At 39.6% G+C, this 26,218-nt stretch overlaps 1 protein-coding gene and 2 long non-coding RNA genes across 5 annotated transcripts in view; 2 read left to right on the top strand and 1 right to left on the bottom strand.

Moving 5' to 3' along the window:
- LOC110673985 (probable metabolite transport protein CsbC) overlaps positions 1–26,218 on the top strand; it is a 37,368-nt gene that overhangs the window by 8,961 nt on the left and 2,189 nt on the right. For all 3 annotated transcript variants that reach the window (XM_001652954.2, XM_021856770.1, XM_021856771.1), the window contains exons 3-5: positions 13,885–14,009; positions 14,111–14,271; positions 14,338–14,513. In XM_001652954.2, the coding sequence (XP_001653004.1) occupies positions 13,885–14,009; positions 14,111–14,271; positions 14,338–14,513 (462 nt within the window). The remainder of the gene's footprint in view (positions 1–13,884; positions 14,010–14,110; positions 14,272–14,337; positions 14,514–26,218) is intronic.
- LOC110681007 lies at positions 3,123–3,810 on the top strand. Its single transcript, XR_002503060.1, has 2 exons — positions 3,123–3,583; positions 3,644–3,810. It is a non-coding gene; the product is annotated as an uncharacterized LOC110681007 (long non-coding RNA).
- Positions 13,884–14,186, bottom strand: LOC110681006. The gene is made up of 2 exons (XR_002503059.1): positions 14,061–14,186; positions 13,884–13,991 (listed from the first exon to the last, which is right to left on the bottom strand). It is a non-coding gene; the product is annotated as an uncharacterized LOC110681006 (long non-coding RNA).

Below are 26,218 nucleotides of genomic sequence, written 5' to 3'. Positions count from 1 at the left end.
TGTTCGGGACATCGGAGAACTGCTGCTGCTGCTGATATTGACCAATTGTCTTGACTTTCGTTGGTTGCTTGATGGCGCAAACTGTGGATTTGTTACCTGACTTCTCGATCATTGCCGTATCCTTTTTGAGATTCAGGAGCCGCTGACAATCCTCGCCCAACGAATATAGTGTCATCGGCGTCGCTGGATTAGCGTTCTCGATCTTGGACAGCAGGGAAGTTCCGATATCCGCGTCTTTGCTTGAATTCAGGCCGCAAACGAAGAGTAGACATTTGAACTGGTCAGTCGTGATTTCCGGTAGTTTGAATTCTTCACACTTCTCGTTCACGATGCCAGCGTACGTGTAGAAATCATCCGACGGACTCTTCTGCTGCTGTAGACACTGGTACCGCAAGTTGAACAATGATGTGTTCCGACCGAAAATTGACTTCAAGGTGTTGATTGTGTCTTCGAATGAAACGTCTTTCGGTTTCTTCGGGAGGATGTAGTTCACATATTTCTTGTGCGCTACAGTGCTGATGTTCCGGAGCAAGAGTCTGACCTTGGCCGGTCCATCCAATTTCCGGGCGTCTTCTTCAAACAGATCCTCGTATTTTGCGAATCAGGTTTCAAACGTAACTCCCGCTTCAGCGTCGTAATGGAATTCACTGATGCTGCTTGACAAAGACTCGATCAGGAACTCAGTCTGGTTTTGTCGGCGTGGATCCTCCGGATGCTGCTGGTTGGGCTGCATATTACACTTCCAACTTGTTGACTTGCTGCGGCTCTTGAAGCGGAAAGTTCTTGAAGGATTCGTCCTTGGTTCTCCAGAATCCGCAAGAGATTTGTTGTGTAGTAAGAACAACTGCTTAGTTTGGAGGTTGAACAAAGAATGAATATATTTTCTAGTTGTCATTATTAGTATAAGAATCATGGCTTGCTTGGCAGTTCAAGGGTTACTGCTCTAACAAATAAATTCAAGGGGGTGGTCACTGTCTGAGACGAGACTCGCGAAGACGGTCTTCTTTTTCCGTGATTGCTGAGTTTTTTCTTATTCCACTTTGTGTTTATACCAATCATGCGCAAGCTGTTCAAATCCTCACATGATCCTCTCAGCAAAAAATGATTGACTTTGCATCACATCGAATCATAAATAGCCGTTTGAGTGAAATTTTATGCCAACAAACGTAGCAGACATTAGAAATAAATAATCTTTTGCTTAGATTTATCAGCAACTTTGGAAAAAACTGCATCGCTGACTGAAGTTTTTAATAACAATTTACTTTGAACACAATACTTTTCACTTTTTCAGCCATAAAAACGGTGGGCTGCATTTGACGTTTCGTGAGAGGGGAATCTGGGCTGCATATGACGTTGATATTTTTCCTCTTCGCGAGTCTCTCTCAGGTCACTGTAAGTGTTCGTGGTTCAGGGTGGAGTGTTTCTGAGATTTTGTTTAAATTTGAGTCGTGATTTTGTAAAAATACAGTGCAGGATAAGATAGCCAAAACGGGAAAAGAAACATAAAACCAATATGGTCTAACGGATACGATGTTTCACGAAATGTCTAGGTCACTGACCGTACGTCTAAAGCCTCAAACACAATGTGAACGGCAGCACGGTACAACGGCAAAACGGCAAGCCCATATTGATCTACATCATACTTGTCAAGTCCAGGTTGAATCTGATTTAGTCGACATTGATCAAAACATTGACATGTCATTCAAATCGGTGTTGCCGTTTTGCCGTTCTTGCCATAATGCCGTTGCATTGTGTTTCACCCATAAGAGGACAGTGACTAAAGAGTCTAAAATACAGAGAGACGAAATCTGATCATATTGAAAATAAATCAGCTAGCAACTATGCCAAATCTATGACGCAGCACTGCCAATGTTGAATCCTACGCTAAAAGTGGTTCACAGGCTTCATGTGTTGAGTTTACACAGGTTTGGGTAACGAATGAAACATTGACTGAATGTGTGGAAAACCAATGTAATCAGTAGAGCATACTTTATGCAAAACATGAAAAATGCAACCGACACTCGAGTATTAAGAAAATATGCTACTTCAGAAGAAGCAAAATTTTCGTGGACAGTAACTATTTTGTGTTAGCCGTTTTCACCGTGTGTGAAAAAGTGTTTGGCAAGTCTCTTGCTCGATTGGAATGACATTGACAGTAAATTTGGAATTCCAATTGGAACATTTCGTTTCTTTGTCTATAGTTTCTTTAGACAGTGACCTAAGAAGCATCACTTCACTAACCAAGCAACCATCGGGGATTCATAGAGCCCCGCTGTTTTGGACAGAACTTCGGTTCTGGCGGTCCAGACGACCGCTTTTATAAATGATTAATATCTTAGTATTCAAAATAGGGGATCATGTTGTTCAGTAGTTCAAGGGCTAACATATGGTGGTCATTGAATTGCGGAATTCTGCCACAAGGTGGCGCTAGTGAGCATCAAAATTTAGTTTTGCGGATATCTTAGGGTTCATTCAAATACAGTACTGACCCGATTTTGTAGGCCCCCTGATTTTGTCTGCCCCCGATTTTGTCAGCCTATATTAAATTTGTCATAAAAAGTGTTATCGGCATGTTTTACCACGCTTACATTAAAATTGATGATGATGTTTGATGTCATGCACGCATGGGCGTAGCCAGAGGGGCCAAGCCAAGAGACGGATGCAAAGAGCCAAAACCGATGGTGAGAGGGAAGAGCGAAGAGTAACACTGAGGGCGGCGAAAGCCGATCTGAAAAGAAAAATTTCGCTGAGCAAGAGAACGTGCTTCAAGGAGTTGTGTCGCGATGCCAATGCAAATCCGTGGGGAGATGCATACAGGGTGGCGATGGCCAAGATCAGTGGTCCAGCCGTACCCGCTGAAACATGCCCAGAGAAATTGCAGATCATCGTCGACGGGTTGTTCCCACAACACGCGCCAACGGTCTGGCCACCGACACCGTATGGCTAGGAAGGTGAAGAAAGAGCAATCATTACCAATGAGGAGCTCATAGAGGCGGCCATGAAAATGAAGCCGAAGAAAGCGCCTGGCCCAGATGGTATCCCCAATGTAGCGTTGAAAGCAGCTATCACGGCCAACCCAGATATGTTCCGGACATCATGTTACCTATGTGATAGGTCACAATCCAAATTTGCTTTTTTGTATTTTTTCTTTTGTTTTTTATATGTTTTCTTTTATTTTTTGTAAATATTCATATTTTGTTTATATTTTCATAATTTTGTAAATACTCGTAAATTTGTAAATAATTATGCTTTAACCCTAGTTTAAATGTAAATATCTTAATATGTAAATACAATCCCTTTCCCCCTATCCTTCGATACCACTTACCCTTAATACAACAAATGAATTAAATAAAAAGAAAATGAATTTGTAAATATAAATAATTTAAATTTGAATTTGAAACCCTTCCTATAAAACCTCTGGTATCGCCATTCCCTTTTATGCACAAAAAAACATGGCGCGAGATACCAACCATACGGAAGCAAAACTCTCCCGGGAAATGTTCCGTATACTATGCTTCGTCATGACTTCGAAAAGTGAATTTTGCATATAAGGCGATGCAAGAGGAGCCAAACGATCTTTCCGGTAACAAATTTCCGACCGTTATAACAGTCCGTAATTACAATTTATCCTTGCTATTCATAGGAACAAAATTCCTCTAATTTCGTGTGTGACCAATCAGCATACAATTTGGTTTCTTGGTGCCAGAGTGTTCAGCGAAGTGGTCGGAATATCGACGAGTGCCCGAGCGTTCAAGCCCAGCTGGAAAAATCCCGTAACCAAAAGGTCGAAAAACGGTTTCTCACCCGTCAGCAGTATCTACAAGTCTGACCGACTGCCGCCGAGAAGTAGTCAACCCGGTCGTAGCCAATAGGTCGAACATCCTCGGCCGGCGAGTAATCTACGCAGCTGGTGTGGTCAGGTGAATTTTTGTGCAATCCCTCATAATCCGTTTAAAAGAAATCCTTGTAAATATATAATACATTTAACCCTTTAATTTAAAATCAATATATACAGTTTAGAGCATAATTATTTCAAGCGCAATTCCCTTTTCTCTCTCTTTCGTGGTGGTGAAGTAGAATTCGTGAAGCAAGTGTGGGTTGTGAGTCTGCCCTTTAATGATTCTCCCGGATAGACCCTGAGAGGGCTGAAGTGTAAATAGTTTGTAAAAATTTGCTTATTAATTAGTTTTTTTAATTTTGAATTGAAGTTTTTGAAGTTTTTTTCTAAGTGTAAATTTCTTTAGCTTTCTAGTGTAGTTCTTTTCATCTTTTTCTTATTATTCTTTAAATTATTAAATGAATTAGTAACAATTGGCGCCCAACGTAAATTAGTGTGTGAACAAAAAAGTTTCTAATATATCCAAAATTAGAACCTTTTTTTGAATTGTGCTCCGGGAGAATTCGAAATCGAAAATTTCAATTTCGTTCCAATTTCTTTCATAATTAGAATTACTAAATTGTGCTCTCAAACTGCAAAACCGCATGTGCTAGAACAAAACCATTTCGGATGATGATAATAGCTTTTTTTCCTTTGTTCATTGAACAATTAAGTGTCATTCTATAGCTCATTGTTTCAGTCCTGAATAGAATTATTTTCATTTAAATAACGTGTGAATTGATTTTGTGTTGAATAGAATTTCTTTTGTGAATTAATTGTGTAGTGAATTGAATTTCTTTTGTGAATGGAATCTATTGTGTGAATTTTTATTTTGTGAATTACTTTTTCTGCATTTTGGTTTTTATTATTTTGTGAATTAATCCGATGGCAATGGCTACGTTTTCGACATTCTTGTCTGACTACATGCAGTTATCAGCAAGACACCCGAATCTGAGTGCTGATGACAAGGCTGTTGTGGAGTCTTTGTTGTTTCGAGTCAAAGAACTGGAAAGTAAACTGGCTGAAAATAGTGAAGAAGAATCAAAGGTGCAAATTTCAGTTGCCGACGGCAGTGTATCGAACATCTCTTTATCCAATTTGGATGAATCTAAATTGGTAATCGACACACAACAAGCCGACATGAAAACACCGACGGTGATTGATTCTAATCCGTTGAAGGATGTTTACCAGAATTTACCAGACGTTTCATCACAGTCAAAGTGTGACAATTTACGACCACTTTTAACGACATTTAGGACTTACATGCCTAATCCAGAATACTTTTCAAAATCATGGAACAGTGATCATCCGTTTAATTTATTGCATCGGTCATCCAATCCATATTCTAATAAGCAACCAACATATTCCTATTATCCCCAATCACCCATACCGCATTCATACTACTCAAAGCTTCAACCCTTGAAACCAACTAATCTTAATTGCCATAGGAAAATATCAGCACAGGAATACCTTTTCGATTCCTATCATCCCCCACCTGAAGACAGATGCTTCAATTGTGGTAAACATGGCCGCCCTGTGGGAAATTACGAGCACTCAACGTATATTTTGTGCGCAGATTGTGGCTCTGCTAATCGCTCAAAGACATCAATCTACAATTAGTGCGAATAAATTCCATCTTCTTCAATGAGAGCCTACCTATACCTACTTGGACATAAAATCATTCAATGAGCCATAATTCATTGATGGCAGACCTAATTTACCAACAAGCGAAATGATTCAAAATATTCGTTTTGATCATTCGATCATATAATGCGGTTACCACTTAGATATGTTTCTTTGCAAAAATAAACAAACCGAAGATTTTCTTTTCTCTTTTTCTTTATTAATTTCTATCGTCGGTCTAAATCTAACAAAATTCACATCGTTGCACCTGGAAAAAGATAAGAACGATTAAATAAAATGAAATTAGCACATACCCTTAATTCAAATCGATACGTCCGACTTTGATTTTCATTTACAAACTGCTTCAAAACCGCGACAAACAGTGAAAATTCGTCACGATTCACGGTGATCAAATTTCTACTTTGACGAAAAGTAAACAAGCTTTGACATTTCACACCCACACAAGAGCCTTCTTTATTTAGTCGACATACACAGGGCTGAGTAAAAGGCTTTTTCAACCTGGTATGGTCGACATTCGTTGTAGTCATCAAAAGCCTCTCATGTTGCTTGCAATTTTTTCTCGCATGCGAGAGAGTAAAGAAGCAGCACTGAGATCGGTTCATGAAATTTAAGTTTCGCAATAAGATCACCAGTTCTCTTAGAATAAGAGACGCTAGAGTGATCAAAGAAACAACCATAAATTAAGGGCGCCCTAGAATCATGTTTTAGTAGTAATTAAGTAGGATGAATGTAATTATTGAATGGGAAATTGGGAATGAATGGAATGGTTGAAAATTATGAATGGGAATGAGTGGAAATGAAATGATTGAGTGGAATGATGAATGTTTGTTAAATGAGATGTTTGAATGTGAATATATGAAAATCTGGTCCAAGAGAAATCTTGTGACGTCATAAAAAAAAGAGAAGTAATCAATGTTTTTCTCTCTAATTTAGTAAATTAGTTCTAAGTTATTTTGTCAACTAATGTTGACAGGAAAATAATTAATTTAGGTCTTGTTCAGTGGGTTCTGTGAGTGGCAAAATGCGAGCTTTTCTGACGAAATATGGTTTTGTAATTTCTAGCATTTCAATTGCAGTTTGTAGATCACAATTTAATAATTCTAATTATTCCTCGGGACAAATCACCTGTCCAGATCATGGCGACATAGAAGTACGTATTCAACTAGATAGTGAGCCTCACTATTTCAAATTCACGTAATTAAGAGCAACAGCACTTGACGCTCAGGAACAATCATTGCTTTCAATTAAATTGAATTTGAAATAGCAGAGAACTACTAGTTGAATAGGTCTTCATAGTTGACCAAATCTCGACACGCAGATCCCTCTACCTAAAAGAAAGACCTTGGAAGCTACGGCTCTTTTCCTTCAAGCGACCAGAAAGGATTGCTATATTTCTGTTCATAGCAGGCTCACTCTTCCAAATTCAAGTGATTTTGAGGAACAGCACTTGCCGCAAAGGAACAATCATTGCTCCAAATCAATATGAATTTCGAAGAGAAGAGAACTATGTACAGAATAAACGGCAGTTTTATCCACATAGTAGCTCGAAGAAAAAAAAATCGGATATTGTAAGTTTTGACAAAGACAACTTCCGCGACAACCAGGCTCACTCTTCCAATTTTATATGATTCCTCGGAACAGCACTTGCCGTCCAGGATCAATCATTGCGAAGAATCAACTAAAATTGGCAGAGCAGAGAGTTGTGTAGCGAAACTTATAGTTGGACGCCTGGGAATCCTATAGTCGGAGGCAGAGAACAAAAACCGGATTCATGCTAAAGCAGGCTCATTCTTCCAAATTTAGGTGATTTCGAGCAACAGCACTTGCCGCATAGGATCAATCATTGCTCCAAATCAATTAAATCTGGAAGAAGAGAGAACTTTTGCTTGAACTTTTTTTTTCGTAATCTGATAACTCGATTATAGAGAGCTCCATAATAATAAAAAAAACCTTCGTTTTTTTTTCACCCGATCCGGGATAATTGTTACCTATGTGATAGGTCACAATCCAAATTTGCTTTTTTGTATTTTTTCTTTTGTTTTTTATATGTTTTCTTTTATTTTTTGTAAATATTCATATTTTGTTTATATTTTCATAATTTTGTAAATACTCGTAAATTTGTAAATAATTATGCTTTAACCCTAGTTTAAATGTAAATATCTTAATATGTAAATACAATCCCTTTCCCCCTATCCTTCGATACCACTTACCCTTAATACAACAAATGAATTAAATAAAAAGAAAATGAATTTGTAAATATAAATAATTTAAATTTGAATTTGAAACCCTTCCTATAAAACCTCTGGTATCGCCATTCCCTTTTATGCACAAAAAAACATGGCGCGAGATACCAACCATACGGAAGCAAAACTCTCCCGGGAAATGTTCCGTATACTATGCTTCGTCATGACTTCGAAAAGTGAATTTTGCATATAAGGCGATGCAAGAGGAGCCAAACGATCTTTCCGGTAACAAATTTCCGACCGTTATAACAGTCCGTAATTACAATTTATCCTTGCTATTCATAGGAACAAAATTCCTCTAATTTCGTGTGTGACCAATCAGCATACAATTTGGTTTCTTGGTGCCAGAGTGTTCAGCGAAGTGGTCGGAATATCGACGAGTGCCCGAGCGTTCAAGCCCAGCTGGAAAAATCCCGTAACCAAAAGGTCGAAAAACGGTTTCTCACCCGTCAGCAGTATCTACAAGTCTGACCGACTGCCGCCGAGAAGTAGTCAACCCGGTCGTAGCCAATAGGTCGAACATCCTCGGCCGGCGAGTAATCTACGCAGCTGGTGTGGTCAGGTGAATTTTTGTGCAATCCCTCATAATCCGTTTAAAAGAAATCCTTGTAAATATATAATACATTTAACCCTTTAATTTAAAATCAATATATACAGTTTAGAGCATAATTATTTCAAGCGCAATTCCCTTTTCTCTCTCTTTCGTGGTGGTGAAGTAGAATTCGTGAAGCAAGTGTGGGTTGTGAGTCTGCCCTTTAATGATTCTCCCGGATAGACCCTGAGAGGGCTGAAGTGTAAATAGTTTGTAAAAATTTGCTTATTAATTAGTTTTTTTAATTTTGAATTGAAGTTTTTGAAGTTTTTTTCTAAGTGTAAATTTCTTTAGCTTTCTAGTGTAGTTCTTTTCATCTTTTTCTTATTATTCTTTAAATTATTAAATGAATTAGTAACAATCACTCCAGATCTGCTTAGATAAGGGACATTTCCCAGCACAGTGGAAAAGGCAAAAACTGGTTTTGCTACCGAAACCGGGTAAGCCCCCCGGTGAACCAGGCTCGTTTCGGCCGATATGTTTGCTCGACACACTCGGAAAGCTGTTGGAGAGGATCATCCTCAATAGACTGATGGCGTTCACTGAGGGAGAGCGTGGACTGTCGGAGTGGCAGTTTGGATTCCGGAAAGGAAGGTCAAAGGTAGATGCCATCAAAACAGTGATTGACACAGCCGACAAAGCAAGGACAAAAAAACGAAGAGGTAACCGTTACTGTGCTGTCGTGACGATAGATGTGAGAAACGCCTTTAACAGTGCAAGCTGGGAAGCCATTGCTGTGGCGTTACATAAAATGAAGGTGCCGGATTATCTGTGCAAGATACTAGGAAGCTACTTCGAAAACCGGGTCTTGAGCTACAGCACTAGCGAAGGACAGAAGTCGAGGTCGGTAAATGCGGGAGTTCCACAGGGCTCTATCCTGGGTCCAACGTTGTGGAATGCTATGTACGACGGAGTGCTGACGCTTAGGCTGCCAACAGGCGTCAAAATCGTTGGATTTGCAGACGACATCACGCATGTGGTCAATGGTGACTCACTGGAAAGGGTGGAGGTTCTCGCTACAGAAGCAGTGAACGCAGTCGAAAACTGGATGTACGAGAAGAAACTGGTGATAGCCCACCAAAAAACGGAGCTGTTGCTTATCAGCAACCGAAAAGTAAAAGAAGGCTGAGATTACAGTGCACTGCAGTGGTAGAACACACCATAGCCTCAAAGCGGGAGCTAAAACACCTCGGCGTAATGATCTACGATCGGCTGAACTTCAACTGCCATCTCGATTACGCGTGCGAGAAAGCAGCGAGGGCAGCCACGGCGCTGTTCAGGATCATGCCGAATTACTCGGCGATTTGCAGCAGTAAGCGGAGGCTTGTCTAGCGTGGCTACGTCGATCCTGAGGTACGCTAGCCCGGCGTGGGGAACCGCAATGAAGACGAAGAGGAACCTAGTCAAGCTTAGCAGCACGTATAGGCTGATCGCCATGCGGGTAGCGAGTGCCTACCGAACCATATCTTCAGAGGCAGTATGCGTGATTGCCGGAATGGCCCCTATCGGATACGTTTGGTGAAATGGCAACGCGAGTGGGATACCACTGAGAAGGGAAGGTGGACTTATCGCCTTATTCCAAATCTGGCGAAATGGGTGAGCAGATCACATGGGGAAGTCAACTTCCACTTGACGCAGTTCTTGTCAGGTCACGGCTGCTTCAAGAAATATCTGCACAGGTTCAGCCACGCAGAGTCGCCGCTCTGCGCTGAGTGCCCAGTCGTAGAGGAGTCGCCGGAACACGTCATTTTTGTGTGTCCACGTTTTGCTGCGGAACGTAGCGAAATGACAGTGGTCTATGGTGCTGATGTAACCATAGACAACGTAGTGGATAGAATGTGTAGCGATGAGGTGATGTGGAACGCGGTGAACATGGCGGTGACGAAAATAATGTCATTGCTTCAGCGGAAGTGGAGGGAGGAACAAGCAAGTGCGCGCGGCGACAACTCGGGTCGGGTTTCGTAGCCCGGTCGTATACTGTCCGAGCCGCGCACAAATGTTGGAGAGCTAAATGGCTCCCGGTCGGTTTCGGGGGATCTTCCTACGTCGGGGAACTCTCTGTCGGAGTAGGATGGATCCGCCGTCGGGGACCATTCGAGTAGAGCGCGAGATGATGGAGTGCCAAATGGCGCGACCGGAGTAGGCTAGATCCACCGCCGGGGACTAGACCGAGTAGAACGCGACGTAGTACTGGTTCTGGGTCGTTGAGGCGCCGGTGAACCGGAAGTCTGTCTCCAACCGGAATCGCCGAACCGACCTCGGCACCCAACCGGTAGGTAGGCTTGATCCACCGTCGGGGACAAGACCGAGTAGATCGTGGAAAACCACCTTCGGGGCACCTGTGAACCGGAAGTCATTCGCCAACCGGAATCGCAGGACCGACCTCGGCATCTATCCGGGCAGTATCGGTACCGGAAGAATTTCCACCTCCGGGGAACTCTTCGTCGGGGTAGGGTAGATTCACCGCCGGGGACTATCCGAGTAGTGCGCGAGAGCCTGGAGTGCTAAATGGCACGCGTCCAGCACCGAGAGAACTTCCTTCGTCAGGGAGTTTCTGGCACCCATGATATCGTGAGCCAAATGGCTGAATATGGCATGTTTAGATAACAAACTTGGAACCAGTGCTGGGAATGGTAATAGTAGTAGGCTTGAATTTCGCGAAAATCACGTGGCTCTCTCACTACAGTAGTTTAAAATCGTGAATCTCATCAAGTAGCCTATATTGGGTACATGATTTTCTCTAAATCGTTAGTGTCATTGAAGGCTTAGAATGCGGGAAATGCAGCGGGAAATAGAACATTTTTCTACAGTAATTTTGGGTTGCCCTTAGCAACGGGTGTTTTGCGATTTTCAAGGCTCTTTGCCTACAGCAGCGATAGGCGTGAGTTTCACTGGCTTCGCTGACTGCGATTGGCTTTGTTTGGCTACTGTAGAATGAATTTCAGATTTTTTCCCAACCCTGCTTGGAACACTAACAAATTATTAATGGGAGCCGAAGGGCTCAGCTTGGCATGGCATTCGCTGATAGAGAAAATTTAGGAACTAACAAATTAATGATGGAGCCGAAGGGCTTAATCTAAGGATTGTAGAATAACAAATTGAAGGGTGCGTGTAGCACGTCGTCCCCTTAATGCTACAACTAGATAACTCGAAAATCAAAATTTTGGGACGTGCAACTTTGAAAATAAGACCGTTTTACAAGGTGACGGTTAATCGCAGAGGATATGGTTCAAAAATAAACTTTAACTTGTGTATTTTGAATCACACGCTTATGAGCTGTAGGTATTTTACAGATCTAATTAAGAAAAATGTTTTGGCATATTGAAGTCAAAAATTTCAAATTTCGAGTTATCTAGTTGAAGCATCAATGGGAGTCGTCCCATTGAAGAGTCGCCTCTTCTTCGAAGTAATACCGTAAGGTGGTGCCGGAGAAGAATTTTTTACGGTGACGGTGTACCTAGGAGACTGTTTTTTAGTGGGTAGGCGCCCCATTGCGAATCCCACACAGTGCCAAACCATACACTGTGGCATGAGCATGAACAAATACAGGCCAGTCTTAAGAAGATTTTTTAGGTGCATGAAAAAAAAAGAGGCAATGCCTTTTATTAAGTGTTTAAAATCGATATTACCAATATAAGGGAGGCGGAGCCCCTGATCAAAAAAACTGACTACTCCCATGTCCATCGCCCTCTTAAAAGTCCATGTAACCATGTAACACGTCAAAATTTGAAAAATAGGAACAAAATAAAATGACACGATTTTGTCAGGTTCCCTATTTTGTCAGCCTAAAATTCATCGAGATGCTGACAAAATCGGGTCCTTACTGTATTACGTAACGCAAAATTTGCCAATTTCAGACCCCCTCCCACCCCCACGTAACCGCTTTTGTATGGAAAATTTTAAATTTTTGTATGGACCGTAACACTATGTAAGACCCCCTCCCTCCCACGGTTGCGTTACGTTATATTTGAACGGCCCCTCAGGATCCTGACCACTTAGAAAGATGGCGTCTTCGGCAAAGTTGTTTAGTACACTCAAAATAATCCAAACGTCAAGGCTACGTGAAAACATACGTAGTTTTTTTCCATCGCACTTTCCACGTAGCACTTACGTGAATCATAGGTAGTACAGAATGAACACCCGAGCTGATGAACTTTTCTCGATTCACGGGAATTCCACGTAGCCGCTAAGTTTTTTGTGGGTACCTTTTACGGAGCGTTTTATTGGATTCTAAGCAATTATACTATCAATTTTACGGCAACTATAAATAAAAGAAATGTTTTAATTAGATTCCTTTCATTGTACCAAAATGTTTTATTATTATTATTATTTGGAAATATATCTGAATGGAGGATTACACTAAATACAGGGGAAATGATCAACGTAGGCAAAATTTTGCCTAAATTCAAATGCTTATAAGGTTGATACAAATATTAAATTTCTTTTATGTCCGAGACCACTTGGAAGGTACGAGGGGGGGGATAAAAATAAATAAGGAACAAAAAAATAAAAAGGAAAAAAAAAGTTATTTTTTCGAATTTTTATTTTAAACGATAATTGTTAAACTTTTATCAAACGTCCTCTGGTATATTATTTTAGTTGTTTTTAACTTTCAAAATTGAAAAAAACCTAACTGATGTCAAAAAATGATGAATCTTTTTTTTTTCTCCCCTTCAAAATTTTCGGATTTTTGAAGGGGGGGGTGACATAAAAGAAAATTAATATTTGTATCAGCCTAACTTATTGAAAAAAACATGAAATTGGATGCGACCGGAAGCAATCGACGGCAAATTAGGTGTAGTTTCAAGAACTTGCTTTGTCATGCGTATTGGTCACCGGACACCGGAAATATTTCTGCAATCAGATGTGCATTACCGGAGTCAGTTCGAGGAATCTTACATCGCTGATAAATGGAGATAAGCCAGCTGCGATTGGCGGTGAAAGTACGTTGCTCAGCCCTATTCGAAAGAAAATACAAATCAAAAAAGGTAAAACTTTATCTTAAGCAATATTTTCTCACCAAAATCTTGTGAACATTTTTTGTAATGTCGAGACTTGGCGTTTGCTTCCAACGATGTTACTCGTTTTGCACTGGTGACAGTTCAAAACAAAAACTGAACTGTCAACATTTGAGTTCATTTACGCCTACGTGTTTTTTTCACGTAAGAGTGATGGGCACCAACAGTAAATATTATTGAAAGAACATTTAATGTATATCTACGTCTGGGTGATTGTTACCGTTGTCCGGTAAATTAGAGAAAAGTTCATTTTCTAAGGATCTACGTGATTTTTCACGTAGCCTTGACGTGTGGATTTTTTTGAGTGTAGCTCAAGGACTATCATTATTCTAGCCAAGATTTTTATTGATTTTTCGTGATTTAGAGGGAGAAAAAATACGAAAACATACTATTTTACTCAGAAAATGTCAAACTACCATGCGGTAACATAATTTAATAACATATGGAAAAAAAATAAAAAAAATCTTACTCAATGAGATTCCTTCTTCTTCTTTTTCCCGCCCCCGACAGCATCCCTTGGATACGTATCGATGGGAACGATGGTGGCCTGGAGTTGCAATGCCTTTGCCAAGCTGCACTTCAATATGGACGATTCTCCGGAGCAACAACGATTGACTCTGTCGGAAAGTGATGAGGTAGTATTACACTCAGTTCCATACAAAAAATAAACACGATCAAAACCATACCATTTCCATGGAAACACGTTAATTGTACCATTCTCCATCCGCCTACTTAGTTTTCCGATAATCAGAAGACATCCCTAGCGGCGACGCCTGCCCTGACGGCCGCCATCACTGCGATCGCAGTCTACAAGCTGTACTACAAGATCGGGACGAAGCTGTTCATGCTTTCGGCGGCATTCCTGATGATTGGTTCCAACTGCTTGCTGAGTTTTGGGTAAGTCGCCGCGTCGGATCACTCGCCGGAACCATTAATCAACGGATGTCTTTCTCTGATTGCTAGCGATTCGTTTTGGTACTTCAGCGCCGGACGCGTCCTGGCGGGAGTTTCCGCCGGCATTTGCCTCACGCTGATTCCGCCGTACGTGGACGAGTTCGCTTCCAAGCAGTACAAGGCCCTGTTGGACAACGTGCTCTACGTGCAGTTTGCGTTGGGTATCCTGATCCAGTTAATGTCCGGTAAGTCGATTGTCGCCAGCTGCGAGGCCACTGCTGAAAGTGTTCTAAACATATTGTTTGAAAGGTAGCATGTTATTCCACAAGAACGATTTTTACAGATATAAATACGACAGGAATCGTATCGGAACCACGAGAGTTTTCTTTCGGAAACTGGACTCTTAATAGGAATGTCTGAAGTGATTCCTGTGGAAATCAGAGGAATCTTCAGATGTCGACAGAAATCTCTCCTGATTCCGACAGCAATCTCTCCGGATTCCAACAGGAGTCTCTTTAGATTCCGACAGTAATCTCTCTGGATTCCGCCAGGAGTCTCTCCGGATTCCAACAGGAATCTCTCCGGATTCCGACAGGAAGCTCTCCAGATTCCGACAGGAGTTTCTCAGGATTGCAACAGGAATCCGACAAGAATCTCTCCGCATTCCGATAGGAATCTATCCTGATTCCCATAGGAATCTCTCCGGATTGAAACAAGAATTTCTCTGGATTTAAGCAGGAATCTCGGGATTCCGACTGCAATCTCTCAGGATTCAGACCGTAATCTCTCTGGATTCCGGCACGAATATCTCCAAATTCCGACAAGAATCTCCATTTATCACCAGGAGTCTCTCCATATTCCACCACGAATCTCTCCAGATTTCGAAAGGAATTTTCAGACTCCGACATGAACCTGCAGATTCCAATAGGATTGTTTCCAGATGCCAACAGGAATCTCTCGAGATTCTGACAGGGATCTCACCAGTTTCCTACGGGAATCTCCCCGGATTTAGACTGGAATCTCTCCAGATTCTAAAAGGAATTTTCAGTTTCCGACAGGAATTTCCCCAGATGCCGACAGGAATCTCCAGATTCCAGTAGGAAACTTTCCAAATACCGACAGAACTTTCCAAATACCGACAGAGATTTTCAGAGATACCTGAAGATTCCGACAGGAATCTCACCAGAATCTGCCAGAAATCTCTCCGAATTCCTACACGAATCTCTCAGGATTCCGACATGGATCTCCAGAACCCAACAGGAATCACTCAAGACTCCGACAGGAATCTCTCAAGTTTATTATCACAAGAGCGACTTTTACATATTTTGACACGACAAGATTGGTATCGGAACCTGTAGAAGTTCCTTTCGAAATCTGGACTACAACAAGAATCTGACCCGATTTCGATGGAAATCTTTAGATTCAAACAGGTATCTCCCCAGATTCCTCTGAGAATCTTTTAAGAATCCATCAGAAATCTCTCCATATTCCAGCAAGAATTTCTGGATTCTATCAAGGATCTCTTCAGATCAGGAGTCATTCAAGATTGCAGCTGGTAGCTCTCCAAATTCCATCAGGGATCTCTCCAGATTCCATCAAGGATCTCTCCAGGTTCTAACCGAAATCTCTGCTGATTATATCAGGAGTCTTAAAATTTCATCAAGAATCTCGCTAGATTCCAGCAGGATTATCTCCAGATTCCAGTAGGAATCTTTCAAAATTTCAGCAGGAATCTTCGGATTTTTCCAAGAATTTCCAGATTCCACCAGGAATCTAACTTTGAATTCCACCAGGAATCTCTTTCCATATTTCAGATTTCAACAGGGATCCCTCCAGATTCAGACAGGAATCTCTCCAGATTCCCACATGAATTTCCGGATTCTGACAGAAATCTCTTAGGATTCCTACTGGAATTTCTCCGGATTCCGACAGGAATATCTCTAGATTCTACAAGGAATCACCAGATTCTACCAGAAATCTCTCCAGATTCCGACATGAATCTTTCCAGATTGGAATAGGAAATATTCCGAATTCCGACCGGAATCTCTCCAGATTCTGACAGGAATCCTTCCGGATTTCAACAGGAATCTCTCCGGAATCCGACAGGAATATCCGGATTCCAACAGGAATTTCTCCATATTCCGGCTGGAATTTTTGTGGATTCCAACACGAATCTCTTCAGATGTCTACAAGAACTCACTCGTGAGTCCAACAGGAATTTTTCTGGACTCACTCCGACTCTTTAGTCTTCGGCAGGTCTCTGGCTCTAGATTCCGTCAGGATGTTTTACAGATTCAAGTTAAAAATTTCAAAACCATTACGAACGAGCATTATCGAAACAAAATTCAATCGCAAACGCTTGAAGCCGGCTACTGCGATTACTATACGCTTACCTTTGCTGACCCTCCTGGGTTATCGTCATCGCAGTTGGCGTTTCGGCACGTATTCTACCGTGCATCGTCCTCTTGCAGTTAAACAGAGTAGCAAGCGTGTGCTACCGTCGCTAAGGTTACCGCAGCCAGACACAATTTCACTGTTCCTGTTCGAGTTCATATTTCCAACCAATATCCCATTAATCATCGTTTATTGGCCGGCTAGCGGATAAGCTCGAACGCGATAGCACCAACATTGAAGAAGGGCAACAGGAACACAGCGCAACGTTTTCCCAATAACTCAAGTTCGTTAGTTCGTTCACGGCTTTACATATGACAGTTGACAGTTGAGCGGGGCACGCCTCTGAATAAACCTATAAGGCCTTTTCAAATGACGTTTCAAATCAGCTGATCCGGAAGCTCTTTGACAGTTCTTCTATGAAAATGACAGGCCCGTGTTAGCACCGGCCCTCCACCGATGTAAACAAATGCATAGACGGATTTGTCACATGAAAAGGCCTATGCACGAGTTCACTTATCTGGCATTTAAACGGTGCCGCATTGAGCTCTCGCCGAGCGGTGTCACGAACACATGCGCAAATTTGCTGGTTGAAAATACTGTCATTTCTCGAAAACTTATTCAAATAGTCTCAAGTCAGAAAAGTGATTAAACTTACTTGATTGATCCTACGTGTTTCGCACGACGAAAGTAAGATTTTCAACTTCCCCAACCTAACCACTACTTTCGCCGCCCCGCTGTATAGAGAGACAAAGTGACTTAACCACTAATCAAAACAAAACACTACTTGAGCCGATTTTACACTGGTAGAAAAACGTCGAAAGTAACTGTATGAAACGGCTTATCATTTTGTTATAATTATTTTTGTTGAAAATAATAGAAACTACCTAGTTTTTGAACGCGATCTGATTGTATGCAAAATTTTAGCGATGTACACGGCGAAAAAATGTTAAAAAGGTGATTCATTTTAAAACAGTTCTAGAAGACAGGTTGTGATTCTTCTCAATTACACGCAAACAAATTTTGTTGTATAATCTACCGAATTCATGGTAGAATTAAGAACTGCACCAACGATTTTCAACCGACTTCAAAAATCTGTTAAGTTTACTATAATCTGGTAGAAACCACTGAGCAGTGCAGTAAATGTGACCATGTTCATAGCAGTATCCACTACAAAGCATTGTATTCCGATCTGTTTGTTAATGTCTCTGAACTACGTGTTTTCTGGTTGACGGTTGCGCAAAAAATGAGAGAAACTAAATACAACATTATCATCGCCTACTAGATCACATTACCTAGTTTAGGCTAGCTAGTAGATATGTAATTCATAGAGTGCCAATGTCGCGAGTGTTTATGTTATACTCTAAGACAAGATCATTTAGTTGTGTTTAACTCAAGATCGTGAAGTGGTTAATCCCCAACACGATCCGTGACACCCACCATAGAACACAGTGTGGTCAATTGAACAATGTTTCTAGTCATATGTACCGCAACTATGGTTAAATAAACAGAATATTTTTTCTTGTGTAGTGATGTTGACTATGTTTTAGTAGAGTTAACAGATCAATGTAGTCGGTTGAAAATCGTTGGTGCAGTTCGTAATATTACCATGCATTCAGTAGTTTCTACAATAAAATTTATTTCAGTGTAATAGGACGATATAAGCCATTTACGAGACGTTTCGGAACAGCTGATCGCCGCAACGGCGTCAATTGACAGGAGACCTGGGATTAAATCCAGCGTGATTTTTAACAACGCCTTATCTTACCAAACGAGGACATGGAGAAAATGACAAAAAAGAGATCCAAAAATGTTCGTTACTGCAACATTACACCTAGTTATTGTATCAGCTACCTCTTATTCACCTATATTTCACATAAAAAGGCATTTTTGTGATCAGAAATATTTTAATATTTTTTCTCCATTTAAGTTTTTGCCTGTATGAAAACTTACGCTAGAAATGCGCACAGTCATCAACCATCCTCATCACGAAAACTGACGACGATGATTGAAAAGTCCCAGGTCTCCTGTCATTTGACCTGCTTCGTAAAATGGCTCATTCAAAACTGAAAAGCAGTGTATGAATGTTGATCCGAATAACCCGATCGAACCATATTCGGATAGTGTAACAGTTCGCGAACCATAACAGTTCGTGACACAACGCATTCGGAGAGCCCTATGAATGTTAACATTCACTCTTTCGTTTGCTACGTGGCACGAGAACATTCAAAAATTTTCGCCTCTGTTTCTTGATCAGAAAGAGAGTGTGTCAACGAATGTTACAAGTGTTGACACACCGTGATCGACGCCAAACAGTGGGTGGTGTGTGTCTGTCTTGTTTTCGTTCATGGCTCGTCATCTTCCACGAACGGTAAATGTCATGCGTGTCGTATGAATGCAGGCGGATGAATGGGATGAAATTATGGCTCGTGTGTCAATGATAGTTAAATTTTCCAAAGCCTTAATGGTAGTAAAAACGAAATCCTGAAGCATAGAAAGCACCATGAAAGATGAACTAAAAACAAAAAAGTTATCTATTCACATTACGCTTGATCTCTAATCAGTGGGTGATATGAATAAAAAACTTTGAACTTTACTACATGTCGCATCTACTCAAAAACAAAATCCACAAAGTTTACTACACTTTTGGTATGAATAAAAAACTTTTCGAACATGTAGTACTTACTACTTTCGAACATGAGCAGTGACTGAAGCTGCACGTTAAGAAATTTCCATTCAGAGTGCAGAGTGATTCTGCACGTAAAGAACAATCTATTCAGAGTGACGCCTAAAATTAATACAATCATGCATATGAAGAAAATGCATGGAATCTAATCGATTACGCGACAATTTGCACAAATCATGAAGGTGCTGTTATTTGACAAAATTTGTAGTGTAATTTTGCGATTAGTCTGGTATTCTCTTTATGTCTATGATTTTATGATGATGGTACATCAAAGAATTTTCTGGGTGGTTTTCGGCCTTCGCCAATGCCAGTGATTGATGATTTTTTAAATCCTAGCTTAACATCTATGAAGAGATCTTGAGATTACAGCTATCAAATTAGGAACCACATATTTTCTAGCACCAGTACTGAGATTCTGGTGAAATTGCGGTAGAATTTTGATGCTCCCCGAGTGTTTTCTTAACAGCATGTTGAATTCCGGAAGTTCTAAGTGTTTCTGCGATATTCTCGTTATTTTGGTGGGGTTTCTGATAGTATCCTTGGAATGTATAGAACTTAGAATGTCGAGATTTTTATGGGAATTGTAGTGATTCCATTGGTAGTCGTTAGAATTCAATGAGGATCTCCCCTAAAACACCAGGGTTCCCTTTGAAATTATCAAAATTCTTGTCGATTTCACAGAAAATCCCATTGAAATCTATAAAATATTTACCAACATTCAAATCGTTTATATTAAAGCTTTGCTTTGAAATTCCAACGGAACTGGAGATCAACGGAATCTTAAAGGTTTTTACAATAATTACGAAGATTAATTTTCAGAATTACAAATATTCACACAATAATTCGCAGGAATCCCACCGCAATCTATTTATTTATTTATTTATTGTCGTCAATCATGTTTGTAGATCGTTACAGAGAGTTTCTTATGCGCTAGTTACACTTCTACATTCAATTACCTAATTTTTCTTCTTAAGATAATGTGCGGAAGTATTGTTTTAGCTTCGCTTTGGACCAAGTTAAGTCGATTGAATTGTAATGTTTATTATAAGTAGTCATCATTTGGTTCATTGGCCCAAATTTTGCATAATTAGTACGGTGATAGTTGATTGCAAATAGTTCTCGATGGCGTAAACGTCTGGATGGTACATAAAAGTTTAATTTAGATAATAATTCTGGTGAATCAAATTTATGGGATACAATATCGTTTATAAATGAAATCATGGCATATTCACGACGCTCTTTTAGTGTTTGAATATTAATCAACATACATCTAGCTTTGTAAGATGGTAATGGAAATTCTGTCCAACCTAATTTGCGAAGAGCATATAATAAAAATTGTTTTTGTACCGACTCTATCCTTTCATCATGTACTGTTGAAAAAGGTGACCAAATTATGCTGCAATATTCAAGTATTGATCTAACATAGGCAATGAACAATGTTTTTATTGTGTATGGATCATTGAAGTTATAAGCGAAGCGTTTAATGAAGCCTAACATATTATTAGCTTTATTTATCATAGTGTTATAGTGATCAATGAAAGTAAGTTTTGAGTCTAAAATTATGCCTAAGTCTCTGATTCTATTACATTTTTCAACATTTTGATTGCCTAAAGTTATTGTTACATTGGGAATGTCTCTTTTCCTGTTAAAAGATATCAGGTTACATTTTTTTACATTCAGTTGTAGTAGGCTTTTCTGACACCACGTGTGGAAGATTTGTACTTCGTGTTTGAAAGTATGTATGTCCTGTGCAGTTTTTATTTCCAAATAAAGTTTCATATCGTCAGCATAGATTAATACTTTTATTTTGTCAAGAATAAACGACAAATCGTTCACAAACAGTATAAACAAAAGCGGACCTAAATGAGAGCCTTGTGGAACCCCTGAAGTGGCATGTATTGGAGTTGACTTTTTTCCTTTGAATTTCACTATTAGCTCGCGAGTGGTTAAATATGATTCAATCCATTTCAGCAATTTGGCTTCAATACCAATTTTTTGTAGTTTAAATATAAGCATGGGTATATCAACACGGTCAAATGCTTTACTAAAATCTGTGTATAAAGCTTCTACATGATTTCCATTTTCCATAGCACTCAATAAATAGTTTACAAATTCGAGCAAATTAGTGGCTGTCGAACGCCCTTTAAAAAAGCCGTGCTACGCTGTAGTTATTCTGTTTTTGATTTGGATTAATACTTTTTCATTTATGATAGCCTCAAAGAGCTTCGGAATGCACGAAATAAGGGCAATGCCACGATAGTTAATAATATCAGATTTTTTGCCAGATTTGAAAATGGGAACAAGGTATGAGCTTTTCCACATCTTTGGAAAGACTCCAGACTCCAGTGACATATTAAAGAGCCAAAATAAGGGACTAGTTAATTCAATTGCTAAAGTCTTCATGAAGATTGGTGGAACTCCATCCGGTCCATTTCCTTTGGTTGCATCCAAGTTTTTCAAACCATTCAATATTTCATGCACATTTATATGACTGATACCAACATCGTTAGGAAATTCAGGATGGAAATCGAAATATTCATAATCACGATCAGCTTCAGAGTATGTTGTGTATACTTCTTGGAAAAATTTTAAAAAATAAGTTGCATATATCTTGTGAGGTATGGCCAACCTTTTCATTAAAATACATTGTAGAAGGAAAGTTATTGGATTTTAGTTTAGATTTAACATAGTTGAAGAAATTCTTTGGACAGTTTTTGATTTCTTGCTCAGTTTTGGAGTTGTAGCTTTCATATGCCAATCGCATTGCTGAGTTGAGTTGTACGCTCATATTCAAATATACTTGTAAATTCTCTTGACTTTTATGCTTTTTGTAAATTTTATGTAGTTTTTGTTTACGATTCTTCAAATTTATTATTTCTTTATTGAACCAAACAGGATGTTTTGAAAAACCATTACACCTTCTTTTAATGATTGGTACTTCTTCTAATATTATTTTGAACAAACAGTTGTAGAAAACTTCTGTTGAATTATTTACATCATCTTTGCTTCTCAAAATCGATTGCCAGTTAATGTTATTTAATTTATTTCTAATGTTGTCATAGTTAGCTGAATTAAAGTCGAATATTTCCTCAAATTCATTGTCAATATAGAAATCTGTATTAGAAATAAACTGAGAAAATTCTATTGCCGTATGAAAAACTTCATTTTTCCAAAGTGGAGTCAATGCCTCATTAACACAAAAGTCATCGGAGACGTTTGTCAGCAAGAGATCAAGATAACAGTTTTGTTGATTTTTTACATGATTGATTTGATTAAGACCTAAGTTTGCAATTTTGTCAAATATAAACTGTAGCAATTCACTTTCTCCAATGACTGGGAGTAATATATAATCATTGTCCATATCTGGTATAAAATCAATGTTGCGTTGATTAAAATCACCGTAAATATGAATCTTAACTTCAGGGGATAAACTAGACATAATATTTTCCGCTACACTAAAAAATTTATCGTATGTTTCTTTGCACGCATTGTTAGGAGGAAAGTATACGGAGACAAAAATATGTGTCTCGCCAGACAATTGCACTTTCGCCCACACGTGCTCAAATTCTTTAAATTTAGTGGTAACGATAATTTCAGAGTTCAATTTTGCTGAAACTGCGATTAAAACTCCGCCACCCGACTTTTTTTCAGACCATTGGTAATTACGATCAGCTCTATAAACATTGTAATTATTTCCAAAAATTTCTTCACTCCGTATACTCTCATCCCAACTCGTTTCAGTCCCCAGAATAACAGAGTATGCGCAACCTGATACTTTACGATGAATTTCAGTCAATTTGGCTGCGCTTCTCATCCTGTTAAAATTTTGACAATATGTTATAATTTTATTTGAAGCACCTGATGAGTTTACTGAAAAACTCGATGAGTTAATTTCATTAAAACTATCTAATGCTATCTGGGTCATTTGCTTATACTCTACCTCTGAAGAATGCGTCAAGTTGTCATCTACTTCCTCTGAAGAGAGCGTCAAGTCCGACGAAAACACGAATGTTTGCATGCGCATGCTTCGCAAGGTGGTGAAGGTGGACTTCTCTGTGTCATGATGTGTTGTGGATTCGTGAGGCCGTCCGGTTGATAAGGGTTGAGTGTTTCCCGTTTTTCAAATCGAATAGTTGGGCGATAATTAGATGGTGGTCGAGAAAATTGATTTTTTGCCATCTCATAGATTCTTACAGAAATACCGTCTCAAAGATACCCACAGAATTCCAAGAGATTAATATTCGGAATCCCATTCCCACCCCAATTCTAGAGTTTTTACCAGATTCCTAATATTTCCGCAATATTCCTAGAATGGTATTTAAACTTCCAGAATTATCATAAAAAATCCGACATCCCTATCGGAATCCGAAAGTTCCTACAGGAATTCCGGAATCCAAAAGGAAATCTGAGATGTCAGAGTTTACTTAAGTAAAATTCCAAATTACATTGTAAATATCTGAATTCCTACCGACATCCTAAAATTCGTTGCGTTGTGTGTTGTTAAATGTGTTGCTCAAATTGCTGTGCATTTTTCCGTGAAAATTTTCAGAACTATACCGCGATTATTCTGAGAAAGTATTTAGTTGAACGCAGATTTTAAGCTGATCTCATAGTTATTAATCACGAATGTTCTTCATTGTCGGATTGCTCACAAAAAGCAAAAAAATAGTATTCAGTTTGTGATCATCAACGTATCATCCATTGTTTTCTTCATCCGTTCGTTACTGTTTCATCACATCTACGTCCCTTCATTACGATGGCATACCGATATGGTTGTGGTAAATGTTCCTTGTATATCAGCGGTATGGATGAGCGCATCGCCTGTGAAAGCTGTTCGAAACAATACCACTTAAACTGCATGGATATGAACCCATATCAGTGGCGAGTTTGCGTAGAATTTACCAACGTTCTTTGGCTATGCGACGATTGCCTTTCTTCGTATCGCCAACAGCGATCGACAACAAAACCCGACGATTCGAGCGCACCGAAGCAGGATGACTGTAAAAACGAAAACAATATCCAACATACTGTGGGCCAGCTTCAATCAGATATTGCAAAAATTAAACAGTGCTTTGCCGAATTGGAGGAAACGATAAACAATAGTCAGCGTACCAATGATTATGCCGCTATACCGTCTACATCTACACCGCAGAGAATTAGCAGAAGAATTTCGTTGCCGAACATGAACGATACCTCTCAATTGCTGCGGGGTTCAAATGCCAACATTACGTCTGCTGAATCCCGTAGATTTTGGATTTTCTTCACTAGGGTAGCAAAACACGTTTCAACAGATGCCATAAGCGATATGGTGCGGAAATCATTAATGCTGAACGATCATCCCGAAGTTATGAAATTAGTACCGCGATGGAGGAACATTGAAAATCTTCGCTATGTTTCCTTCAAAGTTGGCGTTGATTGGCAGTACAGAGAAAAGGCCATCATGGAATCAACGTGGCCGGCTGGATTGCTGTTTAGAGAGTTTGAACATCGCGATTATCTCTGGCAGCCTTAAAACATTCGCAAAGAGTGAAGGAGAGTGCTATTTATATTGTTTTTCTTTTGTTGTAGTTAACTTGTTTTGCTTGTGTCATGTTTCCGTATACAATAATTTCATGTACTATAGTAATAAGAAAGGTCATTGAGCCTGTTGATCAAACAAATAAATAAATAAATAATGGTAATAAATAAATAAATAATTCCTAGAAAATAACATAATTATCGTAATGCCAGAATTCACACGGATATTACAAATTGCTACTGCCGGTAATCTTACCGGAATCTCAGCATTGGCGGGGCGAATGTTTTCGTAACCTCAGAATTCCTAAGCAAAACTCAAAATGCCTTCCGAAATCTCAAAACTCATATCGTTTTCCCATGATTTTTACTCAAAAGTAAATTATTCCATTCAATTCCGCAATCTCAAAGCATGTGTAGCAACCTCTGAAGCTAACTACCAGTAGCTTTGTAGTAAATGCTACCTTTATTCATAGCAATGCGTTGTTTGTAGTATGTTCGAAAGGTGTAGAAAGGAAAATGATACAAACATGTTCCACTCGTGTTCCACATATAGCGTTTACTACCGAGAATGTAGTAAACTCAACTTTACTACATTTTATTCATACGGCCCAGTGTCGCTGCTCAGTGGCTCGAACTGAATGTTCGAAAGGTTGTTGTCTGTACTTTTTGCCGCTGGCGCCAACTGTTAGCGCACAGACAAACAGACGTCACACTCTCATCATTGTGCATCGACCACCTTTTTAACGGTTGATTCAACAATCCGCCACATGCAGCGCTCGCATCATTTTTGTTCGCGATTGACGTTTACACACTACAGTCACCCCACAGTTATGGATAGCACACAGATATGGATCAAAGTTGACTTAAACGGAGAATATCTCATCAAATATAGTTGCAATCACGCAGAACACATTTTATCTACGTGAACCATAAATCTATACAGCATTGCAATCAATCATAACATCTTCTAGCATATTTTATTCGTCCGTATAAAATAAAATGTTATCCGTATTCATAGAATCGTTGATTCATAACTGTGGGGCATTGAAACCCGTACCACAGTTATGAATCAACGATAAGACGATTCCGAAAGAAACGCCGAAACGTATACTTTCACTAACACACCATTCGTTTGCTACACAGATAAATTGCTTTTATAGTGTTCTGATCCAGAATATGAGTCGATTTGATCCATAATAAGGACCCTCTTGTTCCACTGATCCACATCTGTGGGATGGACAACGTTTGGAATTTCTTTCGAAATCGACACTTTTTCGTAAATAACCGCGATTGTTTATGTGTATTCTCGAAAACAATAATATTCGGCATTGCCAGGCGGGTAAGTTTGTGTTGTAC

The sequence above is a fragment of the Aedes aegypti genome, unplaced genomic scaffold (genome assembly GCF_002204515.2).
Source record: "Aedes aegypti strain LVP_AGWG unplaced genomic scaffold, AaegL5.0 Primary Assembly AGWG_AaegL5_hic_scaff_232_PBJ_arrow, whole genome shotgun sequence".
NCBI lineage: Eukaryota > Metazoa > Arthropoda > Insecta > Diptera > Culicidae > Aedes > Aedes aegypti.
The sequence above is the reverse complement of the archived record's forward strand: the minus strand, read 5'-3'. Positions and strand labels throughout refer to the sequence as shown.